At 35.4% G+C, this 17,995-nt stretch overlaps 1 protein-coding gene across 1 annotated transcript in view; it reads right to left on the minus strand.

Moving 5' to 3' along the window:
- Positions 1-17,995, minus strand: part of LOC146005477 (hemicentin-1-like) — a 171,630-nt gene that overhangs the window by 112,807 nt on the left and 40,828 nt on the right. The window contains exons 11-12 of the mRNA XM_083144722.1: positions 14,904-15,047; positions 5,382-5,507 (exon numbers count right to left, since the gene is read on the minus strand). Of these exons, the coding sequence (XP_083000848.1) occupies positions 5,382-5,507; positions 14,904-15,047 (270 nt within the window). The remainder of the gene's footprint in view (positions 1-5,381; positions 5,508-14,903; positions 15,048-17,995) is intronic.

Genomic DNA, 17,995 nt, shown 5'->3' on the forward strand with positions numbered 1-17,995 from the left:
TATAACAGACATTTACGAAAATATATATATGCTAATTACAATGCTGTACTTAAGAATATAGTTGATAATTTCTAACTAACTAACTAACTAACTCTCTAGCCTTCTTAAACCCGAAGGTTCATGGCTGCAGCAACACAGGCCTTCCATCTGTCCCTATCTTGAGCAAGATCTATATACTCTTTTCCATCCCTACCGATTTCCCTTAGGTCCATCTCGACGTTGTCCCTCCATCTTCGTCTTGGCCTTCCTACAGGTCTCTTACCATCAGGTTTCCCAACAAGAATCCTGTAAACTCCTCTTTCCTCTCCCATTCGTGCCACATGGCCTGCCCACCTAAGTCTTCTTGATTTAATTATTCTAATAATATCTGGACATGAATACAAATTATGTACTTCTAAATTATGTAACCTTCTCCACTCACCAGTCTCCTCATCCCTTTTAGGTCCAAAGATTTTCCTAAGGACCTTATTTTCAAATACTCTCAATTTATGTTCCTCTTTCAATGTAAGGGACCAAGTTTCACACCCATATAATACTACAGGCAAAATTACTGTTTTGTATATTTTAACTTTTAGTTTCTTAGATATTAAACGAGAAGACAAAAGTTTATGAAGAGAGAAGTAACATGCATTTCCTGAATTAAGCCTACTTTTTATTTCCTCTTTAATATAATTTTCATTTGTTAATATTACTCCTAAGTATTTGAATTTGGAAACTGTTTCAAACGAGTTGTTATCAATAATTAGATTTTGATTATTACCTAACACTTGGTTTCGGCCTGTAAGCATATATTTAGTTTTCTCTTTGTTAACTTCCAAACCTATCTCTTTAGCAGTTTTGAAAAATATTTTAGCATTATTCTTAATTGTATTCACATCATCCCCCAGTAAGTCTACATCATCTGCATATGCTAACAACTGAGTCACACCATTTAATTTTAGTCCTTCTTTAGTTTCGTTTACCTTCCTAACAGCATATTCTAAGGCAAAATTAAAGAGCAATGGAGATAATGCATCTCCTTGTTTTAACCCATCATGAATTGTAAATTTGTCAGACATATTAATACCCACACGAATTTTACTTTCTGTTTCACTGGTGCATATTTTTATCATACTAACAAGCTTCTTAGGTATTCCAAACTCTACTAATATATTATATAATTTCTCTCTTTTGACCGAATCATATGCTTTTTTGAAATCAATGAATAGCTGATGGACATTTTGATTATATTCCCACTTTTTTTCAAGTGTCGGTCTGATGTGAAAAATTTGATCTGTAGTTGATCTGTTGCGTTTAAATCCACATTGATAATCACCTATAATTTTATTAGCATATGGGGTTAGTCTTGTTAAAAGAATGTTAGATAATATTTTATATGTTGTTGAGAGTAGAGAAATTCCACGGTAATTATTGCAGTTCATTTTATCACCTTTTTTAAACACAGGAACAATTATGGATTCTTTCCACTGTTGAGGGATTTCTTCTTTATTCCATATTAAACAAATTAATTTATGAATTTGACATATTAATGAATTTCCACCATATTTAATTAACTCAGCTGGTATTAAATCAATGCCAGGTGCTTTGTTATTCTTTAGCCTTTTAATAGCATCTCTAACTTCAGTCAAGTTAGGTTCTGGAACTAAAGGTTCTGCTGTGTGGACTTCATTCACTTCTGATTTATCTCCTACATGGACATTTAAAAGGTCATTAAAGTAGTTCTTCCATCTATTTAGAATATCGCTTGGGTCAGCAAGAAAATCACCGTCTTTATCTTTTATCAAGTTTACGTTAGGTTGCCACCCCTTTCTAAACTCATTTACACCTTTATATAAATCTCTGATATTTTTATTTTTGCTGTTTGTTTCAATTTCGTTAATTTTGCTTTTCAAGTAATCTCTTTTTTTACTTCTAAACGTGCGGTTAACTTCTCGCTTTATTCTATTATAATTGTTTAGATTTGTATCATCAGAGTTATTTAACCACCTAAGTCTAGCCTGATTTCTTATTTCTATTAGATTATGACATTCATTATCAAACCATGGCTTACTTTTTCTCGGTTTATGGTATCCTATACTTTCTTTAGCTGCTGATTCTATTGCATTACGTATGTGCTCCCAATTCTTATTTACGTCTGTTTCATTTATATTTTCATCATCATTTAAATCCTGCAAAACATCAAATCTATTTGACAGTTTAATTTGGTAATCTTTCTTAATTCTTTCATCAGTAAACTTTCCTGTATCAAATTTTAGAACTTTTAGATTTTGTTGCTTATGATTTGTCACTGAGAGTCTTTCTCTTAATTTAGCAATTACTAAATAATGGTCACTGGCACAGTCAGCACCTCTATGTGTACAAACGTCAATTATACTAGTATGCCTTCTCTTATCAATGAGAATGTGATCTATCTGATTATGAGTTTTACCATCTGGAGAAGACCAGGTATATTTATGGATATCTTTATGTTTAAAAGTGGTACTTTTCACAATTAAATTCTTTGAGGTTGCAAAAGTAATCAATCTTATACCATTATCATTACTTAATTCATGAAGACTTTCTTTACCAATTGTGGGTTTAAATATCTCTTCCTTGCCAATCTGTGCATTACAGTCACCTAACAGAATTTTCATATCATACTGAGAAAATTTATCAAAGACCTGTTCTAACTCTGTATAAAAATCATCTTTAGTATTATCATCTTTATCTTCCGTTGGTGCATGTATGTTTATTAAAATAATTTTACACCACCTACCCTGTAAAACTGCATATGATATCCTATCATTAATAAATTCTACTGTTTTAAGAGCCGAGATAATTCTATTATTTATGAAAAAGCCTGTTCCAAAATTATGATTTTCAGTACCACCATAGAAAAAAGTATAATTTTTAGTTTTACAATTCCCTTCTCCTGGCCACCTAACTTCCTGGACAGCTACTACATCTAATTTATACTTAACTATCTCATTAACTGTACACTGAAATGCCCCAGGCCTGTAAAGGCTCAGAACATTCCAGGTGCCTAATTTAATATCCTTATTCCTAACGTAGATCTTATCCTTAGTCCAGGGACCTCCCAAAGTAGTCCCCACCCGGAGATCCGAACGGGGGACTATTTTACCTGTTGATAATTTCTAAAAGAATGATTTATTTATGGAAAAGAAAGGAGTTTCTCAAATGAGAATTGCAACACAGTTTCTATTAAACTTAAGCAAAATCTATTTTACCTTCCATAATTTTAACCATGAATCTCATTCTTTCTCCCATGCTATCAATTTCCCATTTATTGTCTGTTGAAATACAACAGACTGATTACCTTTAAAATTATTGTACAAAATTTTTACGTGACATATATTGACTGAAGACATGTGTTAGGAATGGACAGATATGAAATGTTTGTTGATTCTATGAACTACAGAACAGATGTAAGTTTTACTAATAATGATAACCAATGTTATACCAATCTGATATTGAATTGTAAATCTTCCTTGAAGAACATGGTTAATTATGTAATTAAATGATTGCGATGGATTTTGCCTTAGAAAGAGAAGTACATATTTAGAAATATATTTTACAAAACCATGAGTTATGAATTATATGCTTATATTCATAAAAACAATAACAAAATGACATAATTTTGTAGGCCTCTCCAATAGCGCAGTGGTAGCATTGTCACCTTGTAATCAAGGGGTCCCGGGTTCGGTACATGGTGGAGGCACATTGTGGTTCGGATCCCACTTTAAACTGTAGGTCCTACTTCCAATTAACCTTACTGTGCATAAAGTGGACTTAAAATGCCATCTCAATCAAGACAGAATTTTGCACTAAATTACAGGCTATTTATACACTATTTTGCCATTCATCACCGGACACCCCATACCAGTACATTAATCCGGTAACAGCACCACATCAGTATCGTGTAGAGCCACCTTTCGCCTCAATGAGGAAGACTTTCGCCTTCAAGGAAGACTTTCCACCAATTTGCGATACGCGTTGACAGGAATCTTGCCCCATTCCTCCTGCAAAGCGGCAAACAGCTCAGTGGTGTTTTTGCACACCCATGTCCTCGAACCACATGTTGATGATGCCTGCCGTATGACATGGAGCATTGTCATGCTGAAACAGGTATGGGCCAATACCGAATTGTTCCCACAATGTCGGTAGCACAGAATATTCCAGATCATCGACATTCATGTTTCCCCGAACTAAAACACGAGGACCTAGACCATACCACGAAAAGCAGGACCACAACCATGATGCCACCTCCGCCGAATTTCACTGTGGGTACGATAATTCTGTAAATGCTGTTTACAGTCCTGTAATGTAACAGTCCTGTAAACAGCATTCACCAGGCATATGCCACACCCATACACGTCCATCGGACCACCACATCTGGTAGCATGATTCATCACTCCATAAGACGGATTTCCATTGTTCGAGAGTCCAATGGCGGCGTTCCTTGCACCACTGTAACCGACGGATCGCATTGCGGGCTGTGATATGCAGCTTGTGAACTGCTGTGCGACAATGAAAACCAAGTGCGATGATCTCCCGGCGGACAGTACGATCACTTGCAGCACTACTGGAAGCCGATCGAAACTCCTGTGCCACCATCTGTAACGACGCCTTCCGGTTTGAGTTCACCACACATTTCAAGCATCGACAGTCACGGTCTGTTAATATTTTCAGTTTACTGGTTCTGGGTCGGCATGTCATGACCCCCCTCTCGCTTCCACTTCACAATAACATCACTCACTGTCGACCGGGGTATCTGAAATTTGTTGGAAATCTCACGGGTCGAATGCCCAAACCTGTGGGCTCCAATGATCATCCCTTGTTCCGCCTCAGTCAGTTTGCATCGTCTGTCCATATTGACTGCTGTAGCTGGTGTGAGTGTATTCTCAACCGGCAATGCCTTTTATAGGTTGTATGACGTGTACAGACGTTCCCAAGCACTTTTTGAGGGGGTGTCCGGTGACGAATGGCAACATAGTGTAGATCAGATTGGCTACTACTAATAGAGAACCAATTAATCTGTCGAATCCCAGTAACTAATGTAACATGCAAAATATTACACTAATTTTGCAGGTTTCCAAATAGCTGATGACATCATCTAACTAGCAAATTATAATCAAGGTGTCCCATCCTAGTAAACAATTATATTGAGAGAATCTTGGTGCATGCATTACTGCCATATATCTTCTCACAGGATTGATGTCTGTAGATTCTGAACTTGAGAAGCATTGTCTGTCTAAACAATTTTAAGAAAACTTGTGAACTTTAATATTCATAAAGGTTTTTTTTTTTTTTTTTTTTAATTTGTAGCATACATATAATGAATAACTGATATACGTGCATGTATGTGTATATTAAGCATTTACCTATTACTTCAACAGTAAAGCTTCTGTGATCGTATCCTTCTTCATTCTCAGCTATGCAAGTATAGTTTCCACCAAGATCAAGAGAAGCAGCATGGACAGACAAATTATCCTTCCTGATGCTAAAATCTGGGGGGGAAAACACATTGATCTATATAAATTTATACATACGATATATAGGATCAAAGAGCCTAGGAAGACAGGAAATTTTAACTTGTTATCAAACATTTTGGAAGATTTGACAATTTTTCATCTCATTCATGAATTTATAAAATATATATTTGAAATATGTATACGTAGAAGAACATTATCTGATAACACAGTGTGTTCAAGATGTTATTGTACCAGTAGAGGGTTCTATGATGCATGACATGAGCAGACTTTTGGCATTTATGTACTGGGCTAAAATTAATTGTAACTAGGGTGACCAGATGTCCTCTTTTATCCTGACATGTCCTCCTTTTTAGGTGTCTGTCCGGCATCCGATTTTTTGAAATCGGTAAATGCCCTCCTTTTTTGGAAAGAGTATAGCATTGTCATTAGTTCATATTATTCTAACACGTTGCTTCACAATCTGAGACTTCTGAAAAGCAACTAATCTGAGCAGTTCCTTTTTGTTTGATTGATGTGGTTTAGTTTAATTCCCTTTTCTGCCACTTTTGGCAAATTGCGAAGATGAGGATGAGCGATGATATGTTGATTTTCATGAAGGGACATTAAAAAAGAACATCCATGCTCAGGCTGGGATTCGAACCCGGACCTCTGGCATTGTGGTGTGATGTGCTAACCACTCTGCCACAGAGGTGGCCACTTCATTTTCGAGTCATACATAAGAGACACAGAAACATGTAGTGAAAATTTTGATTATTAAGTAATATTTACTTTCATGAAATAACGAAGCGAAAGTGTGAATTCAACAATTATCTTACAAGAAAATATCCAGCTTTTAAAGGATGGAAGAAGCGAATATGAGGTAAAGTCTAAGGTTGCTGTCACTTTCCCCTGCTGTTGAAAGAGTGCTAGAAATATTCGGGACATTAAAATCATATTTCTCTACCCAATCTAAACTACCTAAAATTTTAATGAGGTTTTTGGAAATAAGTTAAGTGAATCTTAACTTGTTACATTTGCATTTATGACCGCCTACCTATTCTCGTAGCACTTCTCGCAACTTGAGAATCGCAGGGAACCAACTTCCTTACTTGGATTTTTACCTTTCAGGCTTAAACCACATACGCTAACTCATGAAAAATGTCAAAAACAAGTCTGGTGTTAGTAAATTCAGATTTTTATTAATTTTTACATGCAAACATGCTTGAAGTTTGTTAGAAAACAATCCGATTAACATGCATCGCATAAACTTACAACCCCGGCTTCCATTCAACCAATCCACAGAATATATCCACCCTCCTATTCCTCTATTTTATACAATGCGATTGCCAATATGACTTTTCTTTGCAGCGCTGTCAAAGTTATAATTTGTACAGCGTGATTGCCATTGTAGTTTTTTACACATTGCTGGCAAAGTTGTAATTTGTACAGCGTGATTATTTTTATATACAACATTTTCAACTAGAGAACTTATGATCTGTCATAAATTCCCCGGGGTTGGGAAATTTGACTTTCTTACTGAGAATCAAGAAGAAATGTCAAATACTTCATGCATTACTAAAATTATGACATTGTTTACATGCAAGAAGTTAGTTACAAAACAAACACCACATAAACAAAGATATAACATGTAAGATTATGACAAAATATCAGATTCATATATTAAATAACTTAACATGCATAAACACAAAACAGAATACACATATGTAGAGTGTGTATGTATAATCGCAGAACCAAATTTGTACAATTTTCATGCATAAACACAAAACAACACACGTGCAGTTTACATGCATCATGTACAATTTGCATGCAGAGATAAAATCATAACATATGCATCTCGCATACATAAATTAGCATGCATACATTCATAACATGCAATAGACAACATGTATGCCCAAACTCCACATATCACAAATATGGTACCACTATTATTTACAATTTGTTATCATGCTCTTAATAAATATAGTTAGACAGCATCATGCAACTGCTCCAAACCTAACTCATGAAGTTGCAAATCGTTACGCATGCTTAAAAGTTTGTTTATCCAAAGTTTTTGTTTGTCCAATGAACAATGCCAAGCTTTGATATTTTTTACGGAAATATTTGCAATGTCTTTTCCAGTGTTGCAGCATATGGCTTTCACTGTGTTATCATCATGAATTTGCATACAAACAAAAGGCCCTTGGTATAAATTACAATATTTTTTTATAATGCAAGTGATAGTGTCACTTTGAGGATGCAGTTTTATGAAGATCAGATCGCCTTGCTTTACTGGATTTTTTGTTGCTTGTTTTTCATGCTGTTTTATAATATGTTTTTGTCTCTTATTGAAACTACATGTTTCTGCCATAAGCAGCTTATTTTTCCACATCTCTACATCAGGAATGCGATCCGTTAGTACTTTTTTACAGATATTTTGAGGTTCAATATTTAGCCTGAGTTCTATAGGAGCATAACCTGTACTGGAACAAATTGAATTATTTAACAGATGTAAAATGGCAGCAACATGGCTAGACCATTGCTTATGTTTACCATTGCAAAATATACGCATCAATCTATTTATTTCCTGGTGATATCTCTCCACTAAGTTAGCACTTGGATGATAACTGGGTATGTAAAAAATTTTTACATTGAGAGCATGCATACCTTTTGTAAAATGTTCTGCACGAAATTGTGGACCATTGTCACATATAATGATTGTTGGTATTCCCAAATGGATGAAGTAAGAATGTGTTAGTTTTCTAGTTACGATGGAAGCTGTACTATTGCCAATAGGATATGCCACAAGATAACGGCTAGCAGAATCTAATACTGTTAGTAAATATTTTTCACCTTTGGAGGAACGTATGAATGGACCTTGTAAATCAATAAATAATATTTCACCTGGTTTTGAGGGTTTGTGCATGATTTCCAGATACTTAGGAGGATGTTTATCTGGTTTATTTTTCATGCAAATTTCACAATCAGTGATGTAAGATTTTGTGTCTCTTTTCATATGAGGCCAGTAAAATATTTGGTAAATTTTACCGAGTGTCTTGTCTGTACCAAAATGACCACCTTCATCATGATACTTGTGCAGTACAAGATTTACTAATGATTGAGGCACGCATATTCTTATCCGGTTTGGATTGTGAAAATCTTTGATGGTAAGTAGATCATTGTGAATAAGGTATATATTTTTCCAGTTTCGATGTTTGCTCTGTTGTGAACTTTCACAACCAGCGAGAACAGATTTAACACCACTGCAATACGGATCACTATTTTGTTCATTAACAAAATTGTTTTTATCACATATTAATGACTCATCAAGATACTCAAAGTTATTCAAGAATATGAGTTCATTATTATGGTCATTAAAAGATCGGCTCAACAGGTCTGCCAAGTGGTTTTCTTTACCTCTACAATACTCGACATGGAATGAGTACTGTTGTATTTGAATAAACCATCTAGTCAGCCTATTGTTCCAAGTGTGTGCAGATTCTAACCACGTGAGGGATTTATGATCTGTGATAACAGTGAATTTTCTACCTAACAATAGTGATTTAAATTTGTCCAGTGTAAAGAGTATTGCTAACACTTCTACTTCAGTGGACGTATATGATTTCTCAAAAGCTTTCAAAATCCTTGACACGAATCCAATCGGACGCATGTTGTTGTCTACCAGTTGAAAACAATATCCTGCAATGCCTATATTTGATCCATCAGTTTGAACAAAGAATGGTTTGTTCAAATCTGGATGGTAAAGCATTGTTTCTGCAATAATGGACTGTTTCAACAACTCAAAGGAGCATTGTGCACTTTCATCCCATTCCCACTTTTTGCCTTTTTTCAATAACTGGTACAAGGGATGTGCCATGATGGCATAATCTTTAACATATTTTGATAGCCAATTGAAACTTCCCAAGACTTTCTGCAGTTGCTTGATATTGCAAGGGACAGGTAAGTCTTTTATGGCTTGAACATACTTGGGAGATTTCTCATAACCCTGTGCACTGATAGAATGCCCTAAAAATTCCACCTTGACTTGACAAAACCTGCATTTGTCCAGTCTCAGTGTCATGTTGGCATCTTGTAACTTGTCAAAAATAAGTCTTAAGTGAAAAAGATGTTGTTCGAAAGACGTGCTTTTGACAATTACGTCGTCTACATAACATACTGTAAAAGATTCCGTACCTTCCAAGGTTCGTGTCAGAGCATTAATGAAAGCAGACGTTCCATTGATTGATCCGAACACTACCCTTGTGAACTGGTAAAGTTTTCCCTGAAAACTGAAAGCAGTATACTTTCTTGCTTTGGGGTGTAAGGGGACCTGCCAGAAAGCATTAACCAAATCTAGGGAGGACAAACATTGACATCCATGGAAACTCATTAAGAGTTCATTTATGTTCATAGGATGTAATTGCTCAAGCTTGACATGTTTGTTGATATTTCTTTGATCTAAGCAGAGACGAATGCCTCCTCCGGGCTTGACTACAACTAGGAGAGGACATAGGTACTCTGATTCAGAGTATTCAATAATGCCTAAGTTGAACATTTGTTCTATTTGCCTGCCAACTTCGTCCCGATATGCTAATGGTATTGGATAGTTTTTGTTAACTATTGGTGTGGAAGTATCCAGTTCTATTGTGTGTGTATACTTGTTACAGAGACCTGGTAATTCAGAAAACAATGTTTTATATTGTTTTAACAACTGAACTAAAGCTATCCTTTGTGACTCATTTAAATGTTCACACTCTTTAACCCTTCTCCACAAGTCTTCATCAGAAGGATGAGAGGATGACCGTGGGGATATGTTAGATACAGAAGGTCTGAAATCTAACTCTTCTTCCGGACAACTTTCATTTGAGACAGCGATAAATTTGGAGAATTTGCTTCCTTCGCTCGATTCCAAGAGTAAGCCTCGCTGGACAAAGTCTAAAGTACTATCAATATTGTATAGGACATCTAAACCGAGAATAATGTCTACTTTTAAATGTCTGACTACCAGGAATTTAATGTAAAAGGAAAGTCCACAAATTTCAACGTTCAAATGAGCGGAACCTATTAGTTTGTCTTTCCTTTTCCCTGTATAATCAACTAATTTAATCCCCGTAACTGGCAATAGCCGTGGTTTAGAAGCCTGAGTACAAATAGACTTCCACAGGGTTTCCGAGAGAACACTGACCTCAGCGCCACTATCGAGTAAAGAAGTATATTCCTTATTGTTTATTCTTACTTTTATGTGAGCAGAAGGTTTACGCTTGCTATTAGTATTTATGGGTTGCTTACAATTTTTGATTTCTGCACTGCAATCTATTTCATCACATTCACTTAAGTTTATAAAATTAATAGCAGGATTTATCCCATCACTCACATCACCTGCTTTTTGACATGAGCTCGTAACTAGTTTAACGAGTTAAACTGGTGTATGTCTGCCTGGACTGTGATTTCATTTTGATTGACATCATTGAACAGACCTTTTTGTTTCAAGAAATCAAAAACTACATTCATCCCAGACTTTGACCAATGAATTAAATCAATTCGGCCATTCCTTGGATTTCCCAAGTGTTTTTCAAATAGATCTAGTTTTATACTAGAATCTGCATTCAAAAACAGATCACTAATATTCACTACAATGAGATTCTCATCATTCCCTAACTCCATTAGAAAATTATTCCACTGACTCCACTTACTCCACAAATCAGGATTGTCAGCAGTTAATAACTTTGGGATTGGTGGTAACGTGAGTAATATTAACTGATTCGTTAAAGGTAATAACTTGTGTATTAAACCTTTGAGGTCACTTTTCATTTTGTGTAGCTCTGTATATCTCAAAAAATCATTGGTGCCAATAAGCAACATCACTTTTTTACCAACTTTGGTATCTGGACGGATTTTTTGAGATAGGTTGGAAATAGTTTGGCCGCTAGTACATAACCCTATGTTCCGTTTACCTAGTGAATCATATGAAACAGTGTAGTTTGCCAAGGTTTCTGCTACGCGGATCATCATGGAATCACCTAGCAAATGGACATTATTGTACAAGGGTTGAATGGCGTGTGCTTCGGTACTTGTTTTGATTGAATTGTAAAATTTTTTGTGTGTGTGATTAAGATTACTAGAGTTGGGTTGTTGCAAAGGAGGTTTAGCAGGTACACTCATGACACCTCCCTCTCGACATGAGCGACTTACTCGTTTCCCGAAAAAGTAGACTTATTAGCATTGGCGATTACATTTCTTTTTGAGTTACGCTGTGTGCTGGAATGATCAACAACCTCGCACTTGAGTTTGTCACCTCTGTCTTTAGACTGATCAGTACATTTAGTTTGAATAACTGCTACGTTTCTATTACCATCAAAGTTTTTAGTTCTACTGTTAAATACTGCCTGTGGCCTTTCACGTAATGAAGTTTTGCTAAGGGCTTCGGAATTTTCTATTACCGTGATGGCTTCACTCAGCTCAGTAACAGGTTTCATTATGAAAATTTCCTTAATTTTGAAAGGCATCAAAGTAGCAATTTGAGCTAACCTTTGTGCTTCGTCAGTGTTAGGTTGAACAATCTGCAAAATTTTCCATTGGTCCATGAAAAATGTTAGCAGTGACCCATGAACAGACTTTTGATACTGGGAATTCAAGATTTTGGTGAGCATCGTTGTTTTCCAATTAGAATTTTGATAATGATTCAGAAACTGAATTTTGAAAGATTGGTAATCTGAAAATTTTTGCTTTGAGATCTTGTACCATTGCTTAGCATCTTTTGTTAGCAGCGTTGGTACATAAGTCATAAAATCTGTTTCTGCTATTTGAAATAACTCGAAATTCTCTTCGACATCATCTAAGAATTCAGATGGGATTAGTTCACTAGAAACTCCAGAGAATTTCGGAAACCTATTTAATTGATCTGACTTCAAGAAATTTCTTTTAGTAACATGTGAGGAAACTTGATTTTCTTTGCACCTAGAAACACTCTTACTTGTTCCATTAGGGAAAAGTGTTGTTACACTATCATTATTATTCACATTTTCTAAGGGAGACTTTTTCCTGGACCTATTCTTTTTTCTACTCTTAAGCCCAGATGAATGACAGCTAATTGTGCTGGGTGAACTATCTGAATCACTTTCCCGAAACCTGTGTAGCATGGTAGTAGTTGAATTCTGTAGAACTTTAACTTGTTGAGCTACACCTGACAAAACGGGCAACACTGTATTGTTCACAATACCCACTAAATGTTCTACCTCATGGGAAACATTACCATTTTGTAATTCACTAGTTTCGATGGGAATATTTTCACTTGTGTGGGATTTACCAGCAATAAAATTAAACCTCTCTTCAGCTTCTGATGGCTCTTCAGTAGATTCCTGGTGATCTACAGGTGAAAATGCAGGCTTCTTTTTGACAGACTCTGGTACTTGTACTTGACGATGACACCATACAGTCTTGGCTTGATTGTTTTCTATTCTGTCTTCCAGTTCAAAAAGTTTGTTTTTCACAACCACCAGTTCCTGACGCAATTCATCCTTTTCTTCTATCAATTTTCTCACTTCCATGTCAACTTTCTGGGTTTCACTCCTAACCTTCTCATTCCTAGAAATGCATTCTTGCCTGTATAGGGACACATCTTTCTGCATGACATTCAGTCGGATGTTCAGATCAGCTCTTATATTTTTTTCTAGATTCTTTAGATCACTCTTAAATTCTGCTTTCACTTGTCCTAACTCCTGTTTAAGTTCCTCTTGTGACTTCGAGATTGCTCGCAATTCAGCCAATATTTGCTCCATATTTCTTATTTTTCACGTAAAACAACTTAAGTTCACTTTGCACCAAACAAGAACTAGTTGAACACTATCACAATCGTGGAATCACATATTTCGTTTTTGCAAACTAGTTGCGATGATAATGTAAAATATTTCACATTATAATCTTTAGACGAATAATCTTTGAGACAGCGTACTGAGTCTCATAATATCTTTTATGACCGCCTACCTATTCTCGTAGCACTTCTCGCAACTTGAGAATCGCAGGGAACCAACTTCCTTACTTGGATTTTTACCTTTCAGGCTTAAACCACATACGCTAACTCATGAAAAATGTCAAAAACAAGTCTGGTGTTAGTAAATTCAGATTTTTATTAATTTTTACATGCAAACATGCTTGAAGTTTGTTAGAAAACAATCCGATTAACATGCATCGCATAAACTTACAACCCCGGCTTCCATTCAACCAATCCACAGAATATATCCACCCTCCTATTCCTCTATTTTATACAATGCGATTGCCAATATGACTTTTCTTTGCAGCGCTGTCAAAGTTATAATTTGTACAGCGTGATTGCCATTGTAGTTTTTTACACATTGCTGGCAAAGTTGTAATTTGTACAGCGTGATTATTTTTATATACAACATTTTCAACTAGAGAACTTATGATCTGTCATACATTCACTTATGGGGATATTGCATTCTACGTAATATTCAAGAATTGGAAAAAAGAGTAAAATTCTGTGATTCAAACTATAGATATACTTAGTTATGATTGTCATGTGTTAAAAAATAGATTAGGAGATTGCTTTCGATGCTTAAAAGTAAGAGGAATTTATTGAAAAATCATCAGAATTATATGAGTAAAGTGTTGGTAGTTTTTGGTATATTGATTATATTATGATTAATGGCAAATGAATTGCTAGGTTTTGCGGTGTCCTCTTTTTTTATGACTTTGTCCTCCTTTTTCATCATGCTCTGTCCTGTTTTTTGAATGTATGTGTCTGGTCACCCTAATTGTAACACCATTGCCAACAACATTTGCTTTTTGGCAACTGTTTCTGCAGCAAAATGCAATGAAAGTAACTGTTAATTTACAATTTTTTTACATTATTTATTTTGATCTTGGAGAAATTATAATAAAATAGAAATATATATTTGAAAGTTTTGTTTACAGCACCTTTGTCTTCTCTCTGAAAAAATGAGAGCAGACATTTAAAAAAATGTTTGAAAGAATTCACAGCACAGTAATTGATAAATATGAATTTGATCAGACCACAGACTCTTTGTAAGTGGCAGTTTAGGTACTTAAATCATCATTCGGTCTGAAGTTACAGAAAGTTTGGGTAACATCATACTAGTATTTTGTTGTAAAATATGTTCACCAGTACTGGTGATATTTTCTGATACCAAGAACGCTGGTATTAGTTTAACCCATTAGTAACAATAATGATAGTGACAATAATTGAAAATTTTACTTTACATGTGCTACTGAGTATTAAACCTGCTCCCATTATTCCACTCTACATACATGTCTGCTCCCATCTTTGATAGATTGTCAAATATTACTGGAATATGATTTGTTTGAGCTAAAGAACAACTCTTGTAATGAGCTATATTTTATCTTAAGAACATGTGTAAGATATTTAATCAACAAAGATATACATTAATAATACATTACCATTTCCAGACACTGGCTCATCATCTTTCAACCAGCGTATTGTAGGGTGGGGAATACCAGTAGCTTTGCAGTGAAGTGTAAAATCCTCTCCTTCTATGATGGTGAAATTTGTAGGTTTCTGCACTTCACTGATCGAAGGTGAAACTACAAGAAATAATAACAATTGTGGTAGAAATAATAAGGTAAAAGGTCGGACATTAAGTGGTTGACTTTAGATCTCGCCACTGAAGTTCCCAGGAATGGATCTCAGCCAAGGCATGAGTGTGTGAGTGTCCTTCGTCAATTTCATCTGATCTCATCCTCGTTGTCATGATTAGAAAAAAGTGGTAGAAAATAAAAATACAAATACAAGGTAAGGTACCTGAATTACATCTTATTTTATGAGAAATTGGTGATGGATTTCTGTATCCAATGGTCTCAGTTTAGATTAACAAGAATGTGTTTCTTTTGATCACATATATTACATATAGCACATTAAAAATTGGTACATTTATATTAGGAATTTTGATAGTAGATAAGTGGCATATCTCCCCTTCAATCAATACATTACTGTGTGTTGTATCTTAACATCTTTTGTATGTGCGTGTCTGTACATGTATATAAGAATGCAGTGGTGGGGAGTTATTTAAGATATCAATAAAGTCCCCTCTCCCAACTGGATGCTTTCCATATTTCTGTATTGCTAATAGTGAGATAAATTTCTTAATATTTTTTATCCCCTTCAACATCCGGGAAGTCTAGGGTTACCAGACATCCAATTTTTCCCGGACATGTCCTACATTTTAGTCTTATGTCCGGCGTCCGGGAGGAATTTGAAAAATATCATAAATGTCCTATATTTTGAGCGTCACATAACATTAATTAGGAAAATGCATGTTTCAGTTCAACACAGAGAAAAACCTGCGCTCCCAAACTCAACAGTGAAATTAATTTTGATTCAGTATTTGTCTAATTGTAATATAATTAAGGCTTGTTTCCATATTAAAAACACTAAGTTGCTGACCAAGGCAGTTTATCCCATTCATTCATAACTAATTCTGCCAGCAGTGATAGTAAAAGGAGGAGATAAGTTAAGTCTGTTTTGTAGATATGTGGATGATTGTTTTGGGATATGGAAGGGAACAAAAAGGCAGCTGAGTAAGCTTGTCAAAGATGTAGAAGATGAGAAAGCAGGGATACTCCCTGAGCTTGAAACGGAACAGGAAGGAATGTTAAATTTATTGGATATTGAGATGAAAAAGAAGAGAGGAATGGGTATTGTGGCTACATGGTATCAAAAGAAGTGTTCGGCAGGAGTGTTCTGCCACAAAACAAGTGATGTGGGTGATGGAACTAAACGTAATTTTATAAGGAACATGGAAGACCGAATAAAGAAGATATGCACAGAGAAAGGGGAAGAAGAAATCAAGATTAACAGCCTATGGGAACAACTGGAAGAGAATGGCTATGAAAAGAAAGACAGACACAACATCAACAGAAGAAGGAAAGAGAAAGGACTGGAAGAGAAGGAAGAAAAAGAAAAAGTGAGATGGTTTGGTATAAGAAATATGGGCGATGCCACAGAGAAGATATGCAAAGTGCTGAGGAAAGTGGGTATAAGAACTTACAGGAAGGGAGGATGCACTATTTTAAGTATAGCCAGCAAGAAGAAGGAAGAAAAGAGTGAGGAAGAAGAGGAAGGAGTTATCTACAAGGTGAAGTGCAGCGGATGTGAAAGTGTATATATAGGGGAAACGAAGAAGAGACTTAAAGACAGGTTAAAGCAACACATGGATGATGTGAGATTGAAGAGAGACAGGAATGCCATATTCAAACACACTAGAGAAACAGGACATGAAGTTGAATGGGATTCGGCTAGGCAAATAGGAAAAAAGAAGATACTGAGAAAATGGAAGGAGGCCAAAGAAATAGAAAAGAAAGGAGAAGACATCATGAATTGGAATGGAGGACTCAAGATAAACAAGGAATGGAAGAGTATGTTAGAGAAAGTTGAAAGGATGAAGAAAAGGAATGAGGGAAAAAGAAGTATGAACCTGGAAGAAAGAAGAGAAAAGAAGACGACCATAGGAGGAGGTATTCATCCATATCCAAAAAGGCAGGAGGGGTAGGTGAGTGGTAAGCAGGTGGTTCTAGACTCTTGTTAATCTCGACCTGTCAATCACCTGTCAGTGTAGTAGACCCATTAGTCAACAACTGTCAGGAGGTGATATGTTTAATTCCTTTGGAGAAATCTTCCTAGATAAGGACTGTCAACTTGATTTGTTCTTGTGTGGCTAGTGACCCTGCTATGTGTATGTAATCTTTCTGTGTGTAGTAGATTTCATCATTTTAGTTTAGTTCTTCGTCTGAGGAAGACCCTGATACAGGGTTGAAACGTTACCTGTTAAGTGTTTATATATATATATATATAATAAACTGCCTTGGTCAGCAACTTAGTGTTTTTAGTATTTGTCTGTTTCTGATAGAACAATAATTGAAGCTATTAATGATTAAATTTTTGGGGCCACATTCTGATGATGTCACTGTTCAGTGCCTGAGTGGAATTTCTTGCTTCGTTGTTTATACTGATGAAACAAGGCGTTTCCCATGCTTATTCAATATTTTGATTTTAAAGTAGGGGGTATAGAGAACAAAGTTATTGAACTAGAAACTACCCTAGACGAACTTTCTGAAACCATTTAAAATTACCATAATTGCTGAATATTTCTTTGCCATTCCAAGTCATAATGAAAAGTACTTTCATTACCATCAGCACAATGGAGTCATGAGAGATTTTTGTTTAAAAAAATAGTCTGTAAAAAGTTTGTTACTGGGGTTCAGTATAATTTCAAACAGTTTGATTGATCAGTCTCTCAAAAATTTATTTTGACTAAACCTGAAATTTTGATAAAAATTGACTCCTCTGAGAATTATCAGTTAAAACAAGTAGTAAAGTGTATTGTGTAGTATTGATACAAGTTTGGAAATTTTGCATTTAAGAATTCATTAAGAAATCTTTTTATTTTAGAAGCTGAAAAGTGTCAATTTTATATTACTTTCTAACATGTTCTGGAAATGTGTATTATTTATTGTGAATGTCTTGTGTCCTACGT

The sequence above is a fragment of the Lepisma saccharinum genome, chromosome 23 (assembly GCF_977018435.1).
Source record: "Lepisma saccharinum chromosome 23, izLepSacc3.1, whole genome shotgun sequence".
Classification (NCBI taxonomy): domain Eukaryota; kingdom Metazoa; phylum Arthropoda; class Insecta; order Zygentoma; family Lepismatidae; genus Lepisma; species Lepisma saccharinum.